This window comes from Mustela nivalis (assembly GCF_964662115.1).
Source record: "Mustela nivalis genome assembly, chromosome: 19".
Classification (NCBI taxonomy): Eukaryota; Metazoa; Chordata; class Mammalia; order Carnivora; family Mustelidae; genus Mustela; species Mustela nivalis.
In genome coordinates, this window is record NC_139038.1 from 5,016,924 (window position 1) to 5,035,708 (window position 18,785).

Below are 18,785 nucleotides of genomic sequence, written 5' to 3' on the forward strand. Positions count from 1 at the left end.
GGACCAGGCGGCGTCTCGCGGAGGCGCTTCCCGGAGTGTGACGCGCGGACTACCCTCCCGCCGCCCGCCCGCCCCCGACCTCGCCACCGCCTCCCTCGCTCCCTCAGCGCGCCGAGCGCGGCCCAGTGGCCGGGGTGGAGGCCCGGGGGCGACGCGGCGCCGAGAGGGCGGGCGGGCTTCGGAGCTCCGGGCGGTCGGGGTCCGTGGCCGGTCGGTGCGCGGCGGGCGGGCGGCGGGCGCCGGTCTATATGGCGGCGGCTCTGTCGGGCCTGGCTGTCCGCCTTTCGCGCTCGGCCGCCGCCCGCTCCTATGGGGTCTTCTGCAAGGGGCTGACCCGCACCCTGCTCATCTTTTTCGACCTGGCCTGGCGGCTGCGCATCAACTTCCCCTACCTCTACATCGTGGCTTCCATGATGCTCAACGTCCGCCTGCAGGTGAGTGAGCCGCGCCTGCCTGGCTGGCCTTTTCCCCCCCGACCCTCCCCGAGTGCCGGTCCGCCCCCCGCGGCCCGGCCCAGCCCGCCCGGGACGGCGAGGATGCTGACAGGAGCTGCCAAGCTGGATGCTGAGTGTATGCCAGGCACCGTGCCTTTCTCCTGCAACCCCACGGGAGGAAAACCCGCTGAGGTTATTGTTGTTCCCCGTTCTGCAAATGAGGCTGGGGGCGGGGTGGAGCGGCTTCCCGAGGCTGAGGCCCTACAGCTGGGGCGTGGGGTCCGCGGGGATGGTGGAAACTGGCACCGGTGGAAAGGCCCTGAAGAGGAAATTTTGCCCAGAAAATAATATATGGTTGGGTTTGCGAGATGGGTTTGTGGTTGACTTTGCTAGTTGCCAAACTTTACGAAGCTCTTCAACACATTATTTTTGATCCCTAAAAGGAGTTAGTGTTTTTGATAGCTGTAGCTGATTAATCCTGGTCGGGATGGAAGTGGGGTGAGGCTGAAGAGGAGGCAAAATGAGGTGGAAGGGGCAGAGACGCAAAAGGGTTCAGAGTCCGGAAACTATTCAGATGTGAGAAAGTGGACACACACTCAGCACCTTGGAGATCGCCTTTGTGGTAAATGACGTTCCTTCATCCCGTGGTAATTACAGATGTCTTTTTCTAGTGGGATGAAAACTCGTCGGATTGAGAATTTTCCTTTATAAGTGGATCATAGCTGGCCAGATGCCGAGCTCCTGTTGGAGTGCCTGGCGCAGGCTTGGATGGAGGAGGGACAGGTTCTTGCCCTCCCGGAGCTTCCTGTTTGACAGTACTTGTGTGGCTCCCTCATGTGCAGAATGAGGAAGCCCGAGTGCTGGGACAGGGCTGTTGAGACCATGCAGGTGTTGTCCTTTTTGTCCCCTCTGGTTTGATTGCATCAGCATGGAATTGTCTGGGTACCTGGACCCTTGGGTTTTGGTGCTAATCACTTGTGAGGGCTACTTAAAACCAGTTTTGTTTTTTTTTTTTAAAGATTTTATTTATTTATTTGACAGAGATGACAAGTAGGCAGAGAAGCAGGCAGAGGGAGAGGAGGAAGCAGGCTCCCTGCTGAGCAGAGACCCGATGTGGGGCTCGATTCCAGGACCCTGAGACCATGACCTGAGCCACCCAGACGCCCCTTAAAATCAGTTCTTGATCAAAATTGTGTTAAGGTGAGATGAGATGAACCTGCCTTTCTGTTCTAAGATCCAAATTGGGATACTTTTATTTGAACAAGGGGTTCTGGCACCCCTAAGTGGAAGTACCAGAATGGAAGAGTGGAAAAGTGAAATCTTTTTTTTTTTTTTAAATTTATTTATCAGAGAGAGAGAGGGAGAGAGCGAGCACAGGCAGACAGAATGGCAGGCAGAGGCAGAGGGAGAAGCAGGCTCCCCGCTGAGCAAGGAGCCTGATGTGGGACTCGATCCTAGGATGCTGGGATCATGACCTGAGCCGAAGGCAGCTTCTTAACCAACTGAGCCACCCAGGCGTCCCGAAAAGTGAAATCTTTTTCAAGCAGGTAGTTAGGAACGAGTCAGAGATGCTGGGTGTGGTGATTGGGGGAAACCAGAAAGCCTGTGCTCTAGCCAGTTGCCACTAGCCAACAGTTGTTCGCTAGATCTAGTGTTTTTCAAGAGGAATTGGAAATACTGATTTTTAGATACCATATTAACTCAAGTTTTAAGAAAGTAAACTTTGTGGCCAAAACACGTCTGCATTTGACACCCGCCCCCCCCAAGCTCCTAGTTTGGAACTTTTTGTCTAGAATTGCATTAATGCTTTGCAGTCACATGCAGAATTACAAGAACAACTATAAGAGAAAAGCTAGTACATAATGGTAAAATTACCATGTTTTGAAAAAAAAAATTACCATGTTTTGTACATTAAAAAAAAATCACCTTTGTCATACATTCCCTTACTTGTATATGACTACCCTCTAATCCAGACTACCATAATCACTCACCTGGACCATCTGTTTTCCACCGGGCAGTAGAGAAGTATTTTTTTTTTTTTTTTTTAAACATAGGTGTCCTTTCCCACAAAACAGCAGAACAAAACTGCTTCTTGTTGCCCACAGGAGGCACTTCACACATATTTTTATCCTGCAGGTCTGGCTTTTGCCCACCTCTCTAACTTCTTACTTGGGTTGCTACTTGTTTACTCTTCTTTCTCACAGTTTCCTTACTACTCTCTGCCTATCTGCCCCTGGGCATTTGGACAAGCTGTTCTTCCTTTGGTTCAGTCATTTGGTACAGTCTCACACTTCATTTCTGATTTCAGGAAGTGCATGATCACCATATCCATGTGATCTTGCACTTTGGCTCTCTTCATTGCAAGAGTACTGAAGGCTTGCTTGTTCCATAAGCAATAAGGAATCAAGGACTCCATTTCTAATGTGATGCTTAGGGTTTCCAAATCTCACGGTTGTTTGTAGTTGAGAACCTGAGGAACAGTTATTCAAGTACAAATTTCATAATAAGGAATTTGCACCGTAATGATTGAGAGTAGATGTATTTAGGAGGAGGGAAATTAACTTTACGTGGATTGGTTTGAGCTGTCAGAAGGACTCAGTGCTCACCAATCCCAAAAGCCCGTAATGGGTGACTTGGTGTACTTGACAGTACGTGACCTGGATTAGCCGTCCAGGTGCAGCACAGCCCAGGAGTTGAGCTATATAGGGGTAGCGTGTGGGCTGTTAGTCAGGTGAGAGGTGGGGTGAGGGCGGGGGAGCACAGAGTGGTCACCAGGGTGGTTGGCGGCTGTCTAAGAACTCAGGTGCCACGGCAGTCACTTCACGGACTGAGGCAGGGAGAGGGTGGGAGCGGGGTGTATCTCTTCTTTACTCTGATAGTTAATCTGCTACTTAAAATGCCCTTGCAGGTTTAGAGTTGCTGTTCATTTGTGGAAAATTACTAATTAAATTAACCTGATTTAAGGGTTTAATTACTCTGGCCTCTTGTAAAGGGAAGTGCCATGGGAAATAGCATCCAAGTAAGAGGACAGCTGAGGTGGCTGCCTTTTTACTCACCACACTGTGTCCCCAGCCTCTGCATGGTAGGTGCTGGACTAAAGGATGCTGTGTCCCGTGTGTTTACTTAGGACGTCTGCATCGTTTGCAGACCTTTTCAGGAGATTGATACCTCTTTAACATGCAAGGTGATTAAATGAGAAAACAGATGCAAAAGAGCTTTGTAAACCTAGGAGCTTTATGATCTTAAAATATTGTTTGCAAAAAATAAAAATACAAAATACTGTTTGGAAGCCTAAGAAAAAATAAATTTTAAAAATTCTGAAAAAATATTTGTAAGCAGCCTTAATCTGCTAGAGTCATTAGCATCCTACTTATGCAGAATCCAAAATACAAGTAGAAAAATGAAAATCTGTATGAAATACTAAGTTAAAAATAGTGGGACATCTGGGTGGCTCAGTCGGTTAAGCATCTGCTTTTGGCTCAGGTCATGATCCCAGGGTCCTGGGATGAGTCCCAAATTGGGCTCCTTGCTCAGTGGGAAGCCTGCTTCTCCCTCTGCCTGTAGCTCCCCCTCTTGTGGTCTTATGCTCTCTCTCCCATGCTCTCTCTCTGGCAAGTAAACAAATAAAATCTTAAAAAAAAATTAAAATTAGTAAAAACAAGATGATAGACTGTGCGGAGATCCTATGTAACTGGTTATGCCTCCAACTTTTCAGTTATGCTGCCTGAGGGAAGAATCAAGTATCTTGGGCTCAGGTCACCTAGATTTATAAACGATTAAAAGGGAAGGTCTCAAAAAAAAAAAAAAAAAAAAAAGGGAAGGTCTCAGGGGCGCCTGGGTGGCTTAGTCGGTTAAGTGTCTCTGACTCTTGATTTTAGCTCAGACCATGACCTTAGGATTGTCAGAGCCCTGAGCTGGGTATGGAGCCTACTTAAGATCCTCTCTGGGTCCCTCTGCTCCTGTCCTCAAGGGGGAAAAAAAAGAAGGCCTCAAAAAGGTTAGAGAAAGGACATGGTGAAGGTGGATGATTGTTGTCACACTGAGCAATGTCCTTGTCTTCCATGATATGGGCCACACTGCCCTGGAGTGATCTGCGCTAACCAGGCCGGGGAAGCTTCCTTTGGTTCCTCCGTGTGTGTGAGCTCTCTCCTCTGGTTCTGACCGCTCTGTCATAGTCTCCTTTCTCATAGACTTTGTCAATCCACAACTCCCTGTCTTTGTGTTCACCTGTCACTTAAAAAATCTGTATTCGTTCATTCCAGTTAAATAAAAGAGTTCAGGAGTGTAGGTGGGCCGGAAGAACTGGTTGCCTTGCTAAATAAAGCAGGTGGGCTTCGTTGATTAGGTGGCATTTGAACAAAAGCTTTTTTTTTTTTTTTTTTTAAGATTTTATTCATTTATTTGACTGAGACTGCAAGAGAGGGAACAGAAGCAGGGGGAGTGGGAGAGGGAGAAGCTGGCTCCCCATTGAGCAGGGAGCCTGATGCGGGGCTCGATCCCAGGACCCTGGGATCATGACCTGAGCTGAAGGCAGAGGCTTAACGACTGAGCCACCCAGGTGCCCCTGAACAAAAGTTTTTGAAATCAGCGGTGAGGGCTTTAAGCCTTGGGGAAGGGGAGATGTCTGGGTTAGAAGTGTATCTGGTTTTGTGGAGAGTAGGCCCTACAGCGGATGCAAGCCTGGCTTGTTCTAGAACAGGAGGAGGCTGGTCCGTGAAGAAGGAGCTTCAGACTGAGAGGTGTAGGAGCATTGAAAGGACTTTGGCATTGACTCAGGTTGCATGGTCTTATGTCTGAACAGTTTCAGGAAGTAGTAACTATCCCGAGATCCTAGTTGCAGGATCTCCTAGTGCAGCTTGAAATGAGTTTTATTCTTTTGCTCGATTGGGGAAAATTAGAGATGATTAAGAAAATGTTTAAAAGTATATAAGCTTTGCGAAATCTTAATGAGTCAAGTCAGAAGCATCAGCTCAGTTAGGAATTTGTTCTGGCTTCTGAGCTGAGGAACAACTGCATACTTTGAGATGGTAAGTACCGAACATGCGGAAAACACACTAGGGAATCTTTCCGTTCGAGTGAATGCCTTCATCATGGTTTGTTTTTCATAAACTTTAGAAAAATTTTCAACCTATATAAAATTTGAAAGAATGGTGCAGTGAATATCTGTATTCTTGAGTCAGGTTTTTTTGTTTTGTTTTGTTTTTAAGTCTTACACAAAGTCCTATAATGGGTCAAGCAGATACTAAAGTGTGTTAGATCTATATGTACTGATGTTAGGAGATACCAACCAGGGACATCTGGGTGGCTCAGTCAGTTAAGCCTCTGCCTTTGACTCAAGTCATGATCCTGGGGATCTGGGACCGAACCCCATGTCAGGCTCCTTGCTCAGCGGGGAGTCTGCTTCTCCCCCTCCCTCTGCCTACCTCTTTCTCTAAAATAAATAAAATCTAAAAAAAAAAACCAAAAACCAACCATATATAAAGTGAAGAAAAGTGGGGGTGCCTGGGTGGCTCAGGCCCTTAAACATGTGCTTTCAGCTCAGGTCATGATCCTGTGTCTTGGGATCCAGCCCCCATATCAGGCTCCCTGCTGGGTGGGGGTAGGGGTGGGGGGAGGTCTGCTTCTCTCTCACCCCCTGCTGCTCCTCCCCTGCTTATGCTATCTCATTCTTGTGCTCTCTCAAATAAATAAATAAATAAATAAATAGAATCTTTTAAAGAAAAAATGTGTTTGCCTATACCTGGGGGGAGCGGCCCTAACTCAGGGGAGAGCCTAGGCATTGCTTCTCAAACGATCTGTGGAGAAGAACCAGTGGTTCTTTACCTGCACAGACAGGGGTGGCTTATAAACCACAAACATATTTCTCACAGCCTGGAAGCTGGAAAGTCCAAGATCGAGGCACCCTCATGGCCAGGCCCTTGCGAGAGTTTTTTTTCCTAGCAAGTGCCTTCTTGTCGTCTCATAGTCGGGGCGCGGGGAGGGGTAGTCTCTGTGGGGTGGTTTTGTAAGAACGCCAGTCCCGTTCTTGAGGGCTCTACTCATGACCTGCACACTTCCCAGAGGCTTCCCTGCCTTAGTACGGCCATCTTCAGGTTGGAGTTTCAGCATATGAATTCGGGGGGACAGACATTGAGACCATAGCACCTTCTGATAGTTTTGTAAGGGCCGATAAAAAAGAATTGCTTTTACATGGAAAAAGGCAGCGTCTGCTTGAGACCCACCCCCCCCATTCATGGGCACATACGCATTTTCTCTCTCTCTCTCCCCCCCTCCCCCTCCTTCCCTCTCCCTAATAAATAAATCCTTCATTTAAAAAAAAGTTACATGCTCTTCCCACTGAGCCAGCCAGCTTCTTCCCACTCAGCCACCTCTGAGTGTTCTTAATTCTGTTCTTACATGATCACGATAACCAGCTGGGGGACGGGGGTGGGGAGGGACATGGGATGGTGGTGCCTCTCACCTTCGTAAGGACTTTGGCTTGTACTCCGAGCGAAGTGGGAGATGTTTCAGTGAGATGGGACTTCATGTGATTTACTTTTTTAAAGGATTATTTTTTTTTTAAAGATTTTATTTATTTATTTGACAGAGAGAGACACAGTGAGAGAGGGAACACAAACAGGGGGGTGGGAGAGGGAGAAGCAGGCCTCCTGCTGAGCAGGGATCCCGTTGTGGGGCTCGATCCCAGGACCCTGGAGTCATGACCAGAGCCAAAGGCAGACGCCTAACGACTGAGCCACCCAGGCGCCCCTAAAGGATTTTTTTTTTTTAAGATTTTATTATTTATTTGACAGAGAGAGAGAAAGCGCGCATGCACAAGCACGGGGAGAGGCAGAGGGAGAGGGAGAAGCAGGCTCCCTGCAGAGCAGGGGAAGCCCGATATGAGACTCAATTCCAGGACTTTGGGATCATGACCCAAGCCAAAGGCAGTGGCGAAGTGTGTGTGGCAGTGGCACACATTTACCTATTTATTTATATCTCTGTCATTCCTTTTCAGTAAGGATAAATAAACTCTTTGCTAATCTTGTTTTATCTATTTCGTCAAGCCTACACCATCTTCCATCTCCTCGCCCTACACTGGGGTATTTAAAAAAAAAAAAAAAATCCAAACCAGAATGAGTCTTTTGGTTCTTTTGTTTGTTTGTTTCACTTTTTAACTTTGAAATGACTTGACTTAAAGAAAAGTTGCAAAAATAGTGCAGAGAGCTCCCATAGATGCTTTACCCATTTTCTGCTGTTGGAGGCTAACTATACCATAGCACAGTTAAAAATTCAGAGATGAGGGGCACCTGGGTGGCTCAGTGGGTTAAGCTGCTGCCTTTGGCTCAGGTCATGATCTCAGGGTCCTGGGATCGAGTCCCGAATCGGGCTTTCTGCTCAGCAGGGAGCCTGCTTCCCTCTCTCTCTCTCTCTGCCTGCCTCTCTTCCTACTTGTGATCTCTGTTAAATAAATAAATAAAATGTTTGGGGGGAAAAAAAAACTCAGAGATGAACATCAGTCTGATGCATTGGGATGCATTGGGGTTTCACCAGTTTTTCCCACTGTGTCCTTTTCCTGTTCCAGGACCCGACACTGCATTTAGTTGCCATGTCTCCAATCTGTGACACTTCCGTAGACGCCTCTTGTCTTTTATATCCATCCCTTGGACATTCAGGCTGTTGTTGGTTTTTGGCTATTATGAGTGAGTAAGGCTGCCGGGAACATTCACGAATAGGGTTTGCGTGGATGTGATTTCATTTCTCTTGGATATAGGAGTGGAGAGTCGCTGGGTCATATGGTAATCCTGTGTTTAAGCATTTCAGGAGGCTCACTGTTACTGCACTTCAGAGTTGAGGGTGGAAGCGGTGAGACTCTGGGGGGGAGGGATGGGAGGGACACCATGGCGCCTCCTGATGGGGGGGAGCTACTGGCAGTGGCTGTGTTGTGTTTGTTGTTTGAGGCAGCATGCCTCTCTTACATAAGTACTTCCTTACGTGGTATGTCAGTGAAAGACTCATTCACTTTTTTGGGGGGGGTGGTGAACTACCCATGTTTTTTGCCCATTTTCCTGTTGGTTGTTGGTGATCGTAATTTCTCAGAGCCTTGTATCTGTTAAGAGTTGAAAAGTGGGGTTTTTTTTTTGTTTGTTTTGTTTTGTTTTAGTTACATTTTGATTTTGCTTATGATGTGTATTTGACATACCGAACTTTACTTACTTGTTTTTGAAAAAGCTTCTTTGTTTCTCTCTTTTAAGTAATCTCTGCACTCAGTGTGGGTCTTAAACACTCAATCCTGAAATTAAGAGTGGCATGTTCTACTGACTGAGTCAGCCAGGCACCCCTGTGGTTTATTTTTATGTAGTCAGATTTAACAATCTTTTTTGACTTTGGGTTCGCCCTAGTTAGAAGGCCTTCCCAGGGGCACCTGAGCGGCTCAGTTGGTGAAGTGTCTGCCTTTGGCTCCAGTCATGATCCCAGGGTCCTGGATCAGTCTCGCATTGGGCATCCTGCTCAACAGGGAATCTGCTTCTCCCTCTCCCTCTGCAGTTCCCCCTGCTTGTGGGCTCCCTCTCTCAAATAAAATAAATAAAATCTTAAAAAAAAAAAAAAAAGACCTTCCCAACTTTTAGGCTATGAGGAATTCAACCCTATTTTATTCTGGTTAGAAAATACATATACATACATAAAATCTCCTGTGGTAAGTATACAGATTGCACTGCCGTGAAGACTGTGTGAGTAACATTTTTGTCCTTGAGTGTATGTTACTAGAAAGTGAGCTTCAAGAAGAAGAGTCCTGTTTGTCCTAACACTAGTGCCTAGAACAGTGTCTGGCCCAGGGTAGGAGCTCAGTGAACACTTCCGGATTGAATTTGTAGCAGGAAATTGTCAGAGTAGAATCCTGAAGGAAAGGTTATTTGCATTTGTAAATAATTCTAAAAGTTAAAATGCTCCCTGTTGACTGGTCGGCCACTGCAGCCGGGGCCTCGGCTTCCACCCCTCCCCGGAAACATGCAGTCTGTGTTGAGGCCACTTCCATGTTGCCTTCCGGTGGTCACTCCTGCGTCTTCTGCTTCACAGAACCCTCCCCCCCCACACCCCATTTTGTTGTTCATTCCCTAAAACACTCTTGATGATGATGACAGCTGCTGTTTATAGCATGCCAGTCAGAGAAGTTGTTAGGCGCTCTCATAGTGAGTCCTCACAGCACGCTGAGGTCAGAGGATTGCCCGAGGTCCCGGAGTCGGGACACAACCCATGTCTGAGCATACCTTTGGCAGGCAGGTAAAAGGGGGAGGAAACAGGGTGGTGGCTTAGCGAGAGCTGCACAGCTGGCTTTTTAAGGGCAGGTTTGATTTAGATGTGCTGAATGATTGGTAACAGGAACTCAGCACTCTTAGTAAGTTTCCTGTGGTTATGATTCAGCTTAATGGGGAGGCGACTGAGTTGTTCCTGCTTCTCATCCTCTGAGCTGGGTAACACCTTTTTTCTATTTTTCTTCTTTAAGTCTTACTGTTTTTTAAATTTTATTTTGTATTGCCTTAAGTAATCTCTACACCCAACTTGGGGCTTGAACTCAAGACCCCAAGATCAAGAGTTGCATGCTGTACGGACTGTGCCAGCCAGGTGCCCCCCATGCTGGGTAGCAATTTCAGGAATGTGTTTTGGCCACCTCCTCAGTGTGATTGTTTCAGTCGTGAGCACAGTGATGTTAAGGTATACTGATGTTCACTTCTGGAAGCTCTGGAAGCCAGGCGAGGCCAGGATGAGCCTGGAGTGTGTTTGTGAGCCATTGTGAAGCAGGACCCCACTCTAAGCCCATTGTTGTCCCAACCTGGCTGGTGGAGCTGTGTCTTCTTCCAGCCCCCTTTGGAGATAGCCTTGCCAGCTGGCTTTCAGAAGCATAGCGGCCAGGTTATTTTTAGTTCACAGAGCAGTGGTATCCAGACTGTCAGGTCCCGGAGGCCATTAATAGCTCAGGTTAGAGAAGGTAAGGTGACAGCAGTCCAAGAGGGCAGCAGCTGCCTAAGTGGGTCAGGCCTATTGTTGTGCAGCAGGTCAGCTGCCTCCAGCCAACAGGGATTTTGGTAGAGGATGATTTCTCCTGTCTGCACTGGAATTGTGGACGCACCCAGATAATCTTGTTTCCCTGTGCACATCACCCCTCTGGTTTTGTGGCTCCATTTTCAACCTTTTTTACCTTTTTGGGGGATGTGTTGGGTGAGGAAATACGTTCAGGAACTTACTGCCAGTACCACACTTCTTTTTTTCTGAATCATACTGTTTTGAACTTCCAAATAGACTCTTTCCTTTACCCTGATGGTCTCCGTGTTGATGGATAAGTTTGTTTGCCAGAGTTTATGCTGCTTATTATTTTGTAGCCTTAACACAGGGTGGGGGGAGGAGGTGGCGATGAGATTTCTAGGGCTAAGGACAGTTAATTATATAATTATGTATGTTGGGTACAATGTGATATATCTATATATGTAGTAGGGTGAGAATAAGTTATAAAAATATTTCACAAACACAAATACCATATGATTTCACTTACATGTGGAATCTAAAAAACAAAACAAATGAACAAACCAAAAAAAGAAACAGGCCCATAAATACAGAGAACAGACTGATGATGGGTGCCAGATGGGCTGGTGGGGGGATGGGAAAATGGGTGAAGGGCAGTGGAAGGTACAGGCTCTCAGATGTGGAATGAATAAGTCCCAGGCATGGAAGGTACAGTGTAGAGAATACAGTCCGTGGGATTGTAGTGGCGTTGTGTGGGGACAGATGGTGGTTGTGCTCGTGGGGAGCAGAGCATGATGTTGAAGCTTGTTGAATCACTTTGTGCACGCGAAACTAATCTAGAGTGTGTCAACTGTACTTCCATAAAAAATACTTCACTTGTTTAGAAATTATTTGAAAATTATTTCTGGCTTTCAAAATAACGTGTGTGTCTAGTGTGAAGTTTTTGCTGACCAAAAAAAAATAAATAAATAAAGGTAGTTTTTGTTGATTAATTGAGGGATCAGAGCCAAAATGTTTTCACTGACCTGAAGTTTTTTTTTTTTTTAAGATTTTATTTATTTATTTGACAGAGATCACAAGTAGGCAGAGAGACAGGCAGAGGGGAGTGGGGAGCAGGCTCCCTGCTGAGCAGAGAGCCCGACCCTGAGATCATGACCTGAGCCGAAGGCAGAGGCTTGAACCCACTGAGCCGCCCAGGCACCCCTGACCTGAAGTATTTTTGTCAAGATTAAATATATAGTTTATTACTGAATTTATTAAAGAAGTAGATCTTCAGTAAACAACATATTCTAGCATTACTAAATATGTGATTATATTAGTGGTACCTTAGCTGGAGTATTTTAACACAATTCTGGAAATATTTCATCTTTCGGAACAGCACTAAGTCCTTGTACAAGGACATGCTAAAAGTAGTTAGATAATTTTCCTGAGAGGTGGCCCCTATTAAGTGACATGTTTTTCTTAAGAATTTTTTATTTTATTTTATTATTTTAAAAAATATTTTTAAAAATTTGGGTGTGAGAGGGCGTGAGCAGGGGGAGGAAGAGAGGGAGAGGGAAAGCAGACTTCCTGCTGAGTCGGGTGCTTGCCTGCAGGGCTCCATCCCGGGACACTGAGACCGTGACCTGAGCCAAAGACAGATGCTTAATGAACTGAGCCAGCCTGGTGCTTCTCAAATATATTTTTAATACATATTAAAATAAGGTATTTATAAACATTCTTAAGGAGTGCCTGGATAGCTCAGTTGGTTAAACGTCTGCCTTCAGCTCAGGTCACGATCTCAGGGTCCCGAGATCGAGCTGGACTTTGGTCTCCCTCTCCCTCTGCTCCTCCCCCTGCTCATGTTTGCGCCTGCTCGGTCTCTCTCTTTAGCTTTTAAATAAAAGCTAATATATATACACATAAATATATATGAATTTTTTTTTCTTAAGATTTTATTTATTTATTTGATACCCGAGAGAGAGGCAGGCAGAGAGACGGGGGAAGCAGGCTCCCCGCCAAGCAGGGAGCCCAATGTGGGGCTCGATCCCAGGACCCTGAGATCATGACCTGAGCCAACCGGCAGAGGCATAATCCACTGAGCCACCCAGGCGCCCCATGGATATGTATATTTGAGAATGCTTTTATTTCAGGAAAATGTTCTTAGTACATTTGAAATCAGTAATATAAATGGAGAGTTTGAACAAATATGCTTTGGAAACTTAACTTGCAAGAACTGTCCAGAGAAGTTGACTAGTTTTTGATGGGGTAAACTTTGAAATTATGACTCTGAACAATGGTGGGAGTTAGGACCCCTGTGCAATTGAAAATCCACAGATTTTTGACTCCCAAAAATCTAACTTAGCAATAACAGTTAACATATATTTTGTGCCATATGCTGTATTCTTAGAAAAAGCCGTCTAGAGAAAAGAAAATGTTAACATAAGGAAGAGAAAATATTTTACAGACTGTACTGTATTTGTGGAAAAAGACCTGCATAAAAGTGGACCTGTGCAATCGAAACCCATGTTTTTGAGGGTCAGCTGTATTGAATTGTAGCCAGAATCCACACTTAGAAGATTGTACCTCTTAAAAGTTCTCATCACAAGAAAAAAATGGTAATGGTTGGTGACAGATGTCAACTCCTGGAGATCATTTTGTAATATATATACAAACATTGAACCCTTATGTTGTACACCTGAAACCAATGTAACGTTATATCACAGTTTTTAAAAAATGGCATCTTGCATTTGTGTATTGCTTTATCCTGTTCAAATACATTTTTTCAGTTCTTTAGAGGATTGATCACATTTCTATTGGTAAAAATTTTGAACATGTCCTCCAGATAGAGATGTAAACTATATGGTTCTCCACCAAAATATGGCATATATTGTAAAACTTACAAAAAGTTAAAGGGGGAATGAGATAAAATGAGCTAGGCAGAGATCTGATATTTTCTCCTCTACTCCTTGAGTTGGGGTCACCCCATTTAGCACCCGCTACACTAGAAGATCATATGAAGTTTAGAGTTTATTTGGAGCCAATGAAGTTGTGCAAGAAACACATCTAACTGCCCTCTTTTTTGAAGTGCTTGACGCTCTTGGTGTCTATGACATGGAGTTTCTCGAGTTGCTTCAAATCTTCCCCCTTGGTGGCTTTGGGGTGCCCTCACTAGATCTTGGAGAGCCTGGCCTTCTGTATCTTACCGTCTTCTCTTTTTTACCCATCTCCCCAAAACTGGGGACTTCAGAATCTGGGTCTGAGCTCTGACGTCACTCTTGAGCTAACTACTTGATTAATAATCCAAATGCTTGTCCAGTTCCCACAGTCAGACTCCGTGTGTCCCCATCTGAGCTGTTAGACGTCCCTCCAGACCTGCTGCTCCTCTCCATTCTCCATTCGTGATGCCTTCATTACCTAGAAGTGAAACGAGAGAAACCGGTGGTGGTCTCCCTTTCTACATCCGTCAGCTACCAAGTGGAAAAATATTTTCTCTTTCCTTTTCATCCACAGCCTCAAGTCTTCCCCTGTGGAATTGGAATAGCCTCCTCATTGGTCTGTGTGATTCCTTTCCACTTGCCACAGCCACCACCCTGCAGCCAAGGAGTTAGTCAGAAATGCAGATCCGGCCACCATCTCCTGGCCGAATGTCGCTCAGTCGCTCTGCTGATGGAGGCCATGCTCCCTGCACCACGACCCATGTGCCTCGTTAGCCCTGGTTGGCTTCACGCCTCTCCCTGTGCCCTTTTTGCTTCTGCTTCAGCCTCCAACAATTGTTTATTTTCTTCCTAGTGTACTCTCTTTACTTTTTTTTTTTTTTAAAGATTTTATTTATTTATTTGACAGAGATCACAAGTAGGCAGAGAGGCAGGTGGCGGGGGTGGGGGGGTGGGGAGGAAGCAGGCTCGATGCCGAGCAGAGAGCCCGATGCGGGGCTCAATCCCAGGACCCTGGGATCATCACCTGAGCCAAAGGCAGAGGCTTAACCCACTGAGCCACCCAGGTGCCCCTCTCTTTACATTTTTAAAAAATGTAACACACTTGCACACTCACCTAGCTTGTTCCTCTGGTTAGAGAAACTGCAGCTTCCTGTCCCCCATTTCTCTGTCCCCACAGCCGAGCCTCTCAGCTCCAGCGGGCTCTCCTTGTCCGGATTTCTCTCACTCTGAATTGCACGCTTGTTGCTTCCTGACTCTTCGTGCTCAGGCTTTGTCTTTCTGTGGGAAGCGAGCTGCGCGCTCTTAAGCTTCTGCCTCACGTCCCACGTTTCCACCCCTCCTTTCACCCAGCAGAGCTGTGTGTCTTCCTTACATTGTTCTTCCGTAGGCTGGCCTTCTAGAAAAATAGTAAATACAGTCGATGTATTTCTTTATTTTCCATGTATTAATGCTCTGGGGTTATGGTTTTTTAAAGGAACATGGGTCAACATTTTTTTTTAACTCATCAATTAATGAGGGAACTCATTAATTAGATGCTAACTCAATAATTAGATTAATTAGATGTTCTAATCGGTTTAAAGGAGAATTTAGACAGAACACGCACACACATAATCAGGAATGCCAAAGTGCAGTGCAGATGATCAGTACACATGGTCAGTATCCACAGGGTAATAATCAATTGTATTCCTCTGAACAGAGTTTTTAATTATTTGGATAAGAAATCTTTTGCCTTCCTCTTACAGTTTTTACAACTCAGAGTCAGGTGCAGGGCCCCCTAAACTCAGGTAGCCCAGGGACGCAGTGGACAGTGAGCCCATTCAGCTTGTTTCCTGGTCTCAAGGCTCTTTCACAGCCTTTCTTGACACATCTTCCCCATTGGGGGCATAATGATGTCAAAGAAAGATGATTCTTGGTCACAGAAAAAGCCTGGTCCTGTTAGCGTTGCAAGTACAGCAAGAATGTTAACCATACGGGCCACCTTGAGTTTGCTCTTGAACCACTGCTGAGGTTACAAATCAACTTCTGTCCCAAAGTTTTCACGCAGAATCTCGGACTAGGCGAGTTTGAGAGTGGGGATGTAAGCCCAAGAAACTTTCTCCATCCTTTTTTTACTTGTAGTACCTATAAATTCGGTGAATTCTTCTCTTAACAAGACTCCAAAATTTGCTGAGGTCCCTGCCCTGACAGCCGTGATCTTCCTTACCACATTGAGGCCGTGACCTCCACGCAGGTTTTTCCTGGGAGGGCTTTGTGGACAGCAGATCTGTAAATAATGTTGACCTTGATTCCTTAAAAGTGGCTTGTCATGCTTGAGTCACTGAGACTCAGTCTCAAATAGGACACGTCAGGTAGGGCCTTGGTTTGCATAATCAAGTCATCCAGTTACGTCCTGATTAAATAGAGGACAGATTTTTATAGAACCCACAGAAATAACTAAATAGCTGTGAAAACTACAAAGCCTAAGAATGTTTTTTTTTTAAAATTTTAAGTATTTTTAGGAAACCCTGCAGTAATAAAGTACTGTTTAGTTTTCTTTCTTTTTTTTTCTTTTAAAGTATGTTCTTTTTGTTGTGATCTCTAATTGGTAGGTTGTCATCCTGTTTTCTGTCAAAATGTAGGAGTCCTTGGTACCAGAGACTGTTAAAGAGATCTTCCTGGGGCGCCTGCGTGGCTCAGTGTGTTAGGCCTCTGCCTTCACCTCAGGTCATGATCTCAGGGTCCTGGGATCGAGTCCCGCATTGGCCTCTCTGCTCCGCGGAGAGCCTGCTTCCCTCTCTCTCTCTGCCTGCCTCTCTTCCTGCTTGTGATCTCTCTGTCAAATAAATAAATAAAATCTTAAAAAAAAAAAAAAGATCTTCCTGTTTGTTAGAAGTACCTGGTATGTGTAGGCTCTTTCAAGGCTCTGTCTTCATAATAATACTCCCGATTATCTCTTCCAGGTTCATATTGAGATCCACTGAAGGCCTTCCGCTGACTGACAGAGGCGCGTCGTCAGGCTCACCACATCAGAGAACACGCAGCATGAGGGACACCTGCCTCGGGAAGGTGCAGGCAGCGGGAGAGGACTCAGACCGGCTGCTGTATGGACTTGAAGGAGCACAGGGGGAGAGCCCTTGCCCGATAGATACGCCTTCCCCCTCCGGGATGCCTAGATCTGCCGTTGATGGGGATGGAAATTCACAAAGTGAGGAGTTATCAGCGGAAATGAAAAATGCTTCGAGTGAGGCCAGCCTCTTCCTTCACAATGGCAACAAAACACTTCCATGTTTGAAAGAATCATTACGAAGAAATTCAGCTTCTGTAGCGGGTCAGAGCAAGACTTTGCATGTGTTCTGCGCTCCCGCCGGAGAGCGTTCTGCTGGGGTGTGCTGCGGAGCGAGGGAGGCTCTGCTGGGGCGCGGGCTGGAAGGAGGGCCCGGGGCCACCAACCGCCTCGGAGGACGGGGCCGCACAGCGGAGTCTCGGGCGTCAGGACTACCGCGCCCTCAGAAGCGGTCAGAATCAGGGATTTCTGAGGAGGAACCGCCAAGTGCTCTTCTGGAGGGGCTAGGCTTTGAGTTGGAACTGTCTGGCCTGCATTTCGTCCTCTCTCCACTGCTGCACGCACACCCCGAAGTTTTCCTGAATGAGGCACAAAGTGTTTTCCTTGGCCACTCAGAGCCCCTGTTTTCAGAGCCAACGGTAGAATCCAAGAAGATGCTTTCAAGTGTAAGAAGTACCTCGGACGATCTGCAGATAATACTGGGGCTACTGGCTCTACCAGCTTTCGAAATAGCAAATTCAATACGCCATAGTTAAGGTGCAAGCCGAACAATAAAAATAGTGAGATTAATTTTAAAACTTGTCTTAGAATGATTTCTTTCACATGAATCTGGATGCACACGGGGCAGCCGTGAAGTTCCTGCTTCAGTTTGTATGATCAGACAAACTTTGAGTGGAATTTCAACTCACGGGAAGTTGGTTGATGTGAGGGGAGACTTTTGAACGTGTTTTAGCTTGTGCTTGAAAGACATTCAGTATTGGGATGCCATTTCAAGGAGAACGTTCATAGATCCTATATAAATGTCAGGTTAGAACGGAAAGGTGTAACAGCATTTTTTATGTTATCTTCAACGCTCATTCCAAAGGGCTACCATCCCGATAGTCTCGCCTCTCTCTGATCCTTGGGTGGAAGCGGCTGTTTGTTCAAGTCAGCCCCTTCCTACTCGCTCTCGGCCTTCTATAGGATAATTTCGGTCTGCAGCAAAATTTGACTTCTTTTCTCATCTCTCTTTCCTTCCCTTCGAAATGCAGTTTAAATGGAGGCCCTACAGTGAAAGGTGCAACATCCGAAGTCCTTCTAGTATAATCCTTTCTCAAACTAGGAGCCTTAGCTGTGTCGCCTGAAATAAAAGTGACCTCGAGACCATCTGCGGCGGCTCAGTTAAGGGGAGACAGACCTCGCATTGCCCCTAACGTTGCCAGGAGCCGGGAGGATCTCTGATCCCAACATTTTCTCTGACGTAATGTAATCCCTCTGCTGGTTGGGAACTCCGGGAAAGGTCGCTTCAGAGCATGGGTTTCTCAGGCGTCCCACAGTAAGACTTACCCATTTTCGGGGTTGTTGGTTGCTTCTCTCTGTCTGTGTGCTAACTTACTATGCCATGTGCTATTTTACTGTTTGGGGAAAATGGAGAAGAAAATGTATTATTTAGCATAATAAATGTCTTCTTTTATGTGTGTGGTCTCGGGTCACCTTGTCTTTTTTCAGTGCCGTCTTCCTCGTACTGAGAAGTCTTTCAGCATCGGTCCAAATAGGCTGCCGACTTAGAAGACCAGAAGCAGAGCTTGAAAGACAACCTAGGAAGCTAGGTCTGCACTCTGCTCTCACTTTCCTTCCAGAACATAGAACGTGTTGTGATCGCAGCCAGTGTGAAGGACGCTGTCCTGGTTGGGCAGTGAGAGCCCTGCTTAGGAACCTCTGGGGTCACCAAGGGATGGTGAGTCACCAAGGGACGGTCAAGTGAGAACACAGAATTGTTTTAAAAGGGGAGCTCTGTTCTTGTCAAACCCTTACCCCCCTGCCTTTTGTCTTGCTTTAAATCAAGTCTGTTCCTTTGGGGTAGAGCTTTCCATGACCCATCGAATATTTTATTTCCTTTGTCTTGTAAATTGCAAGAATAGAAATTTTCAGCCAGTTGCAAAGAACAAATAATGGAATTCTCTATTGAATATCCGTTGCTAAATAAATTTAGAATGTCTTCATGTGGTTATATTAGAATAAGTTGTGTTTTTTTCTGAAAGCCACTTTGGGGAAATGTTCACAGTAACAACTTTTTTCTTTAATTTTTTAATACATGGGGCGCCTGGGTGGCTCAGTCACTTAAGCTTCTGCCTTCTGCTCAGGTCATGAACCCAGGGTGCTGGGATTGAGTCCTGTATCAGGCTCCTTGCTCAG

The 18,785-nt window shown here is 45.9% G+C and overlaps 1 protein-coding gene across 2 annotated transcripts; it reads left to right on the top strand.

Annotated features, from left to right (window-relative positions):
• LOC309854042 (small integral membrane protein 10-like protein 3) lies at positions 1 to 18,067 on the top strand. 2 transcript variants are annotated; one of them, XM_082712675.1, is made up of 2 exons: positions 1 to 434; positions 16,288 to 18,067. In XM_082712675.1, the coding sequence occupies exons 1-2, from the start codon at positions 249 to 251 to the stop codon at positions 16,306 to 16,308; spliced, it is 207 nt and encodes a 68-aa protein (XP_082568801.1). In that variant the 5' UTR covers positions 1 to 248; the 3' UTR covers positions 16,309 to 18,067. The 2 variants fall into 2 exon arrangements, with proteins under 2 accessions (XP_082568801.1, XP_082568800.1); XM_082712674.1 differs by having other exon boundaries at positions 297 to 434.
• The last annotated feature ends 718 nt before the right edge of the window (positions 18,068 to 18,785 follow it).

What these genes read in the sequence shown, in the direction of transcription:
- LOC309854042 (XM_082712674.1), top strand. Translation starts at nt 16,370, where the DNA reads ATGAGGGACACCTGCCTCGGGAAGGTGCAGGCAGCGGGAGAGGACTCA.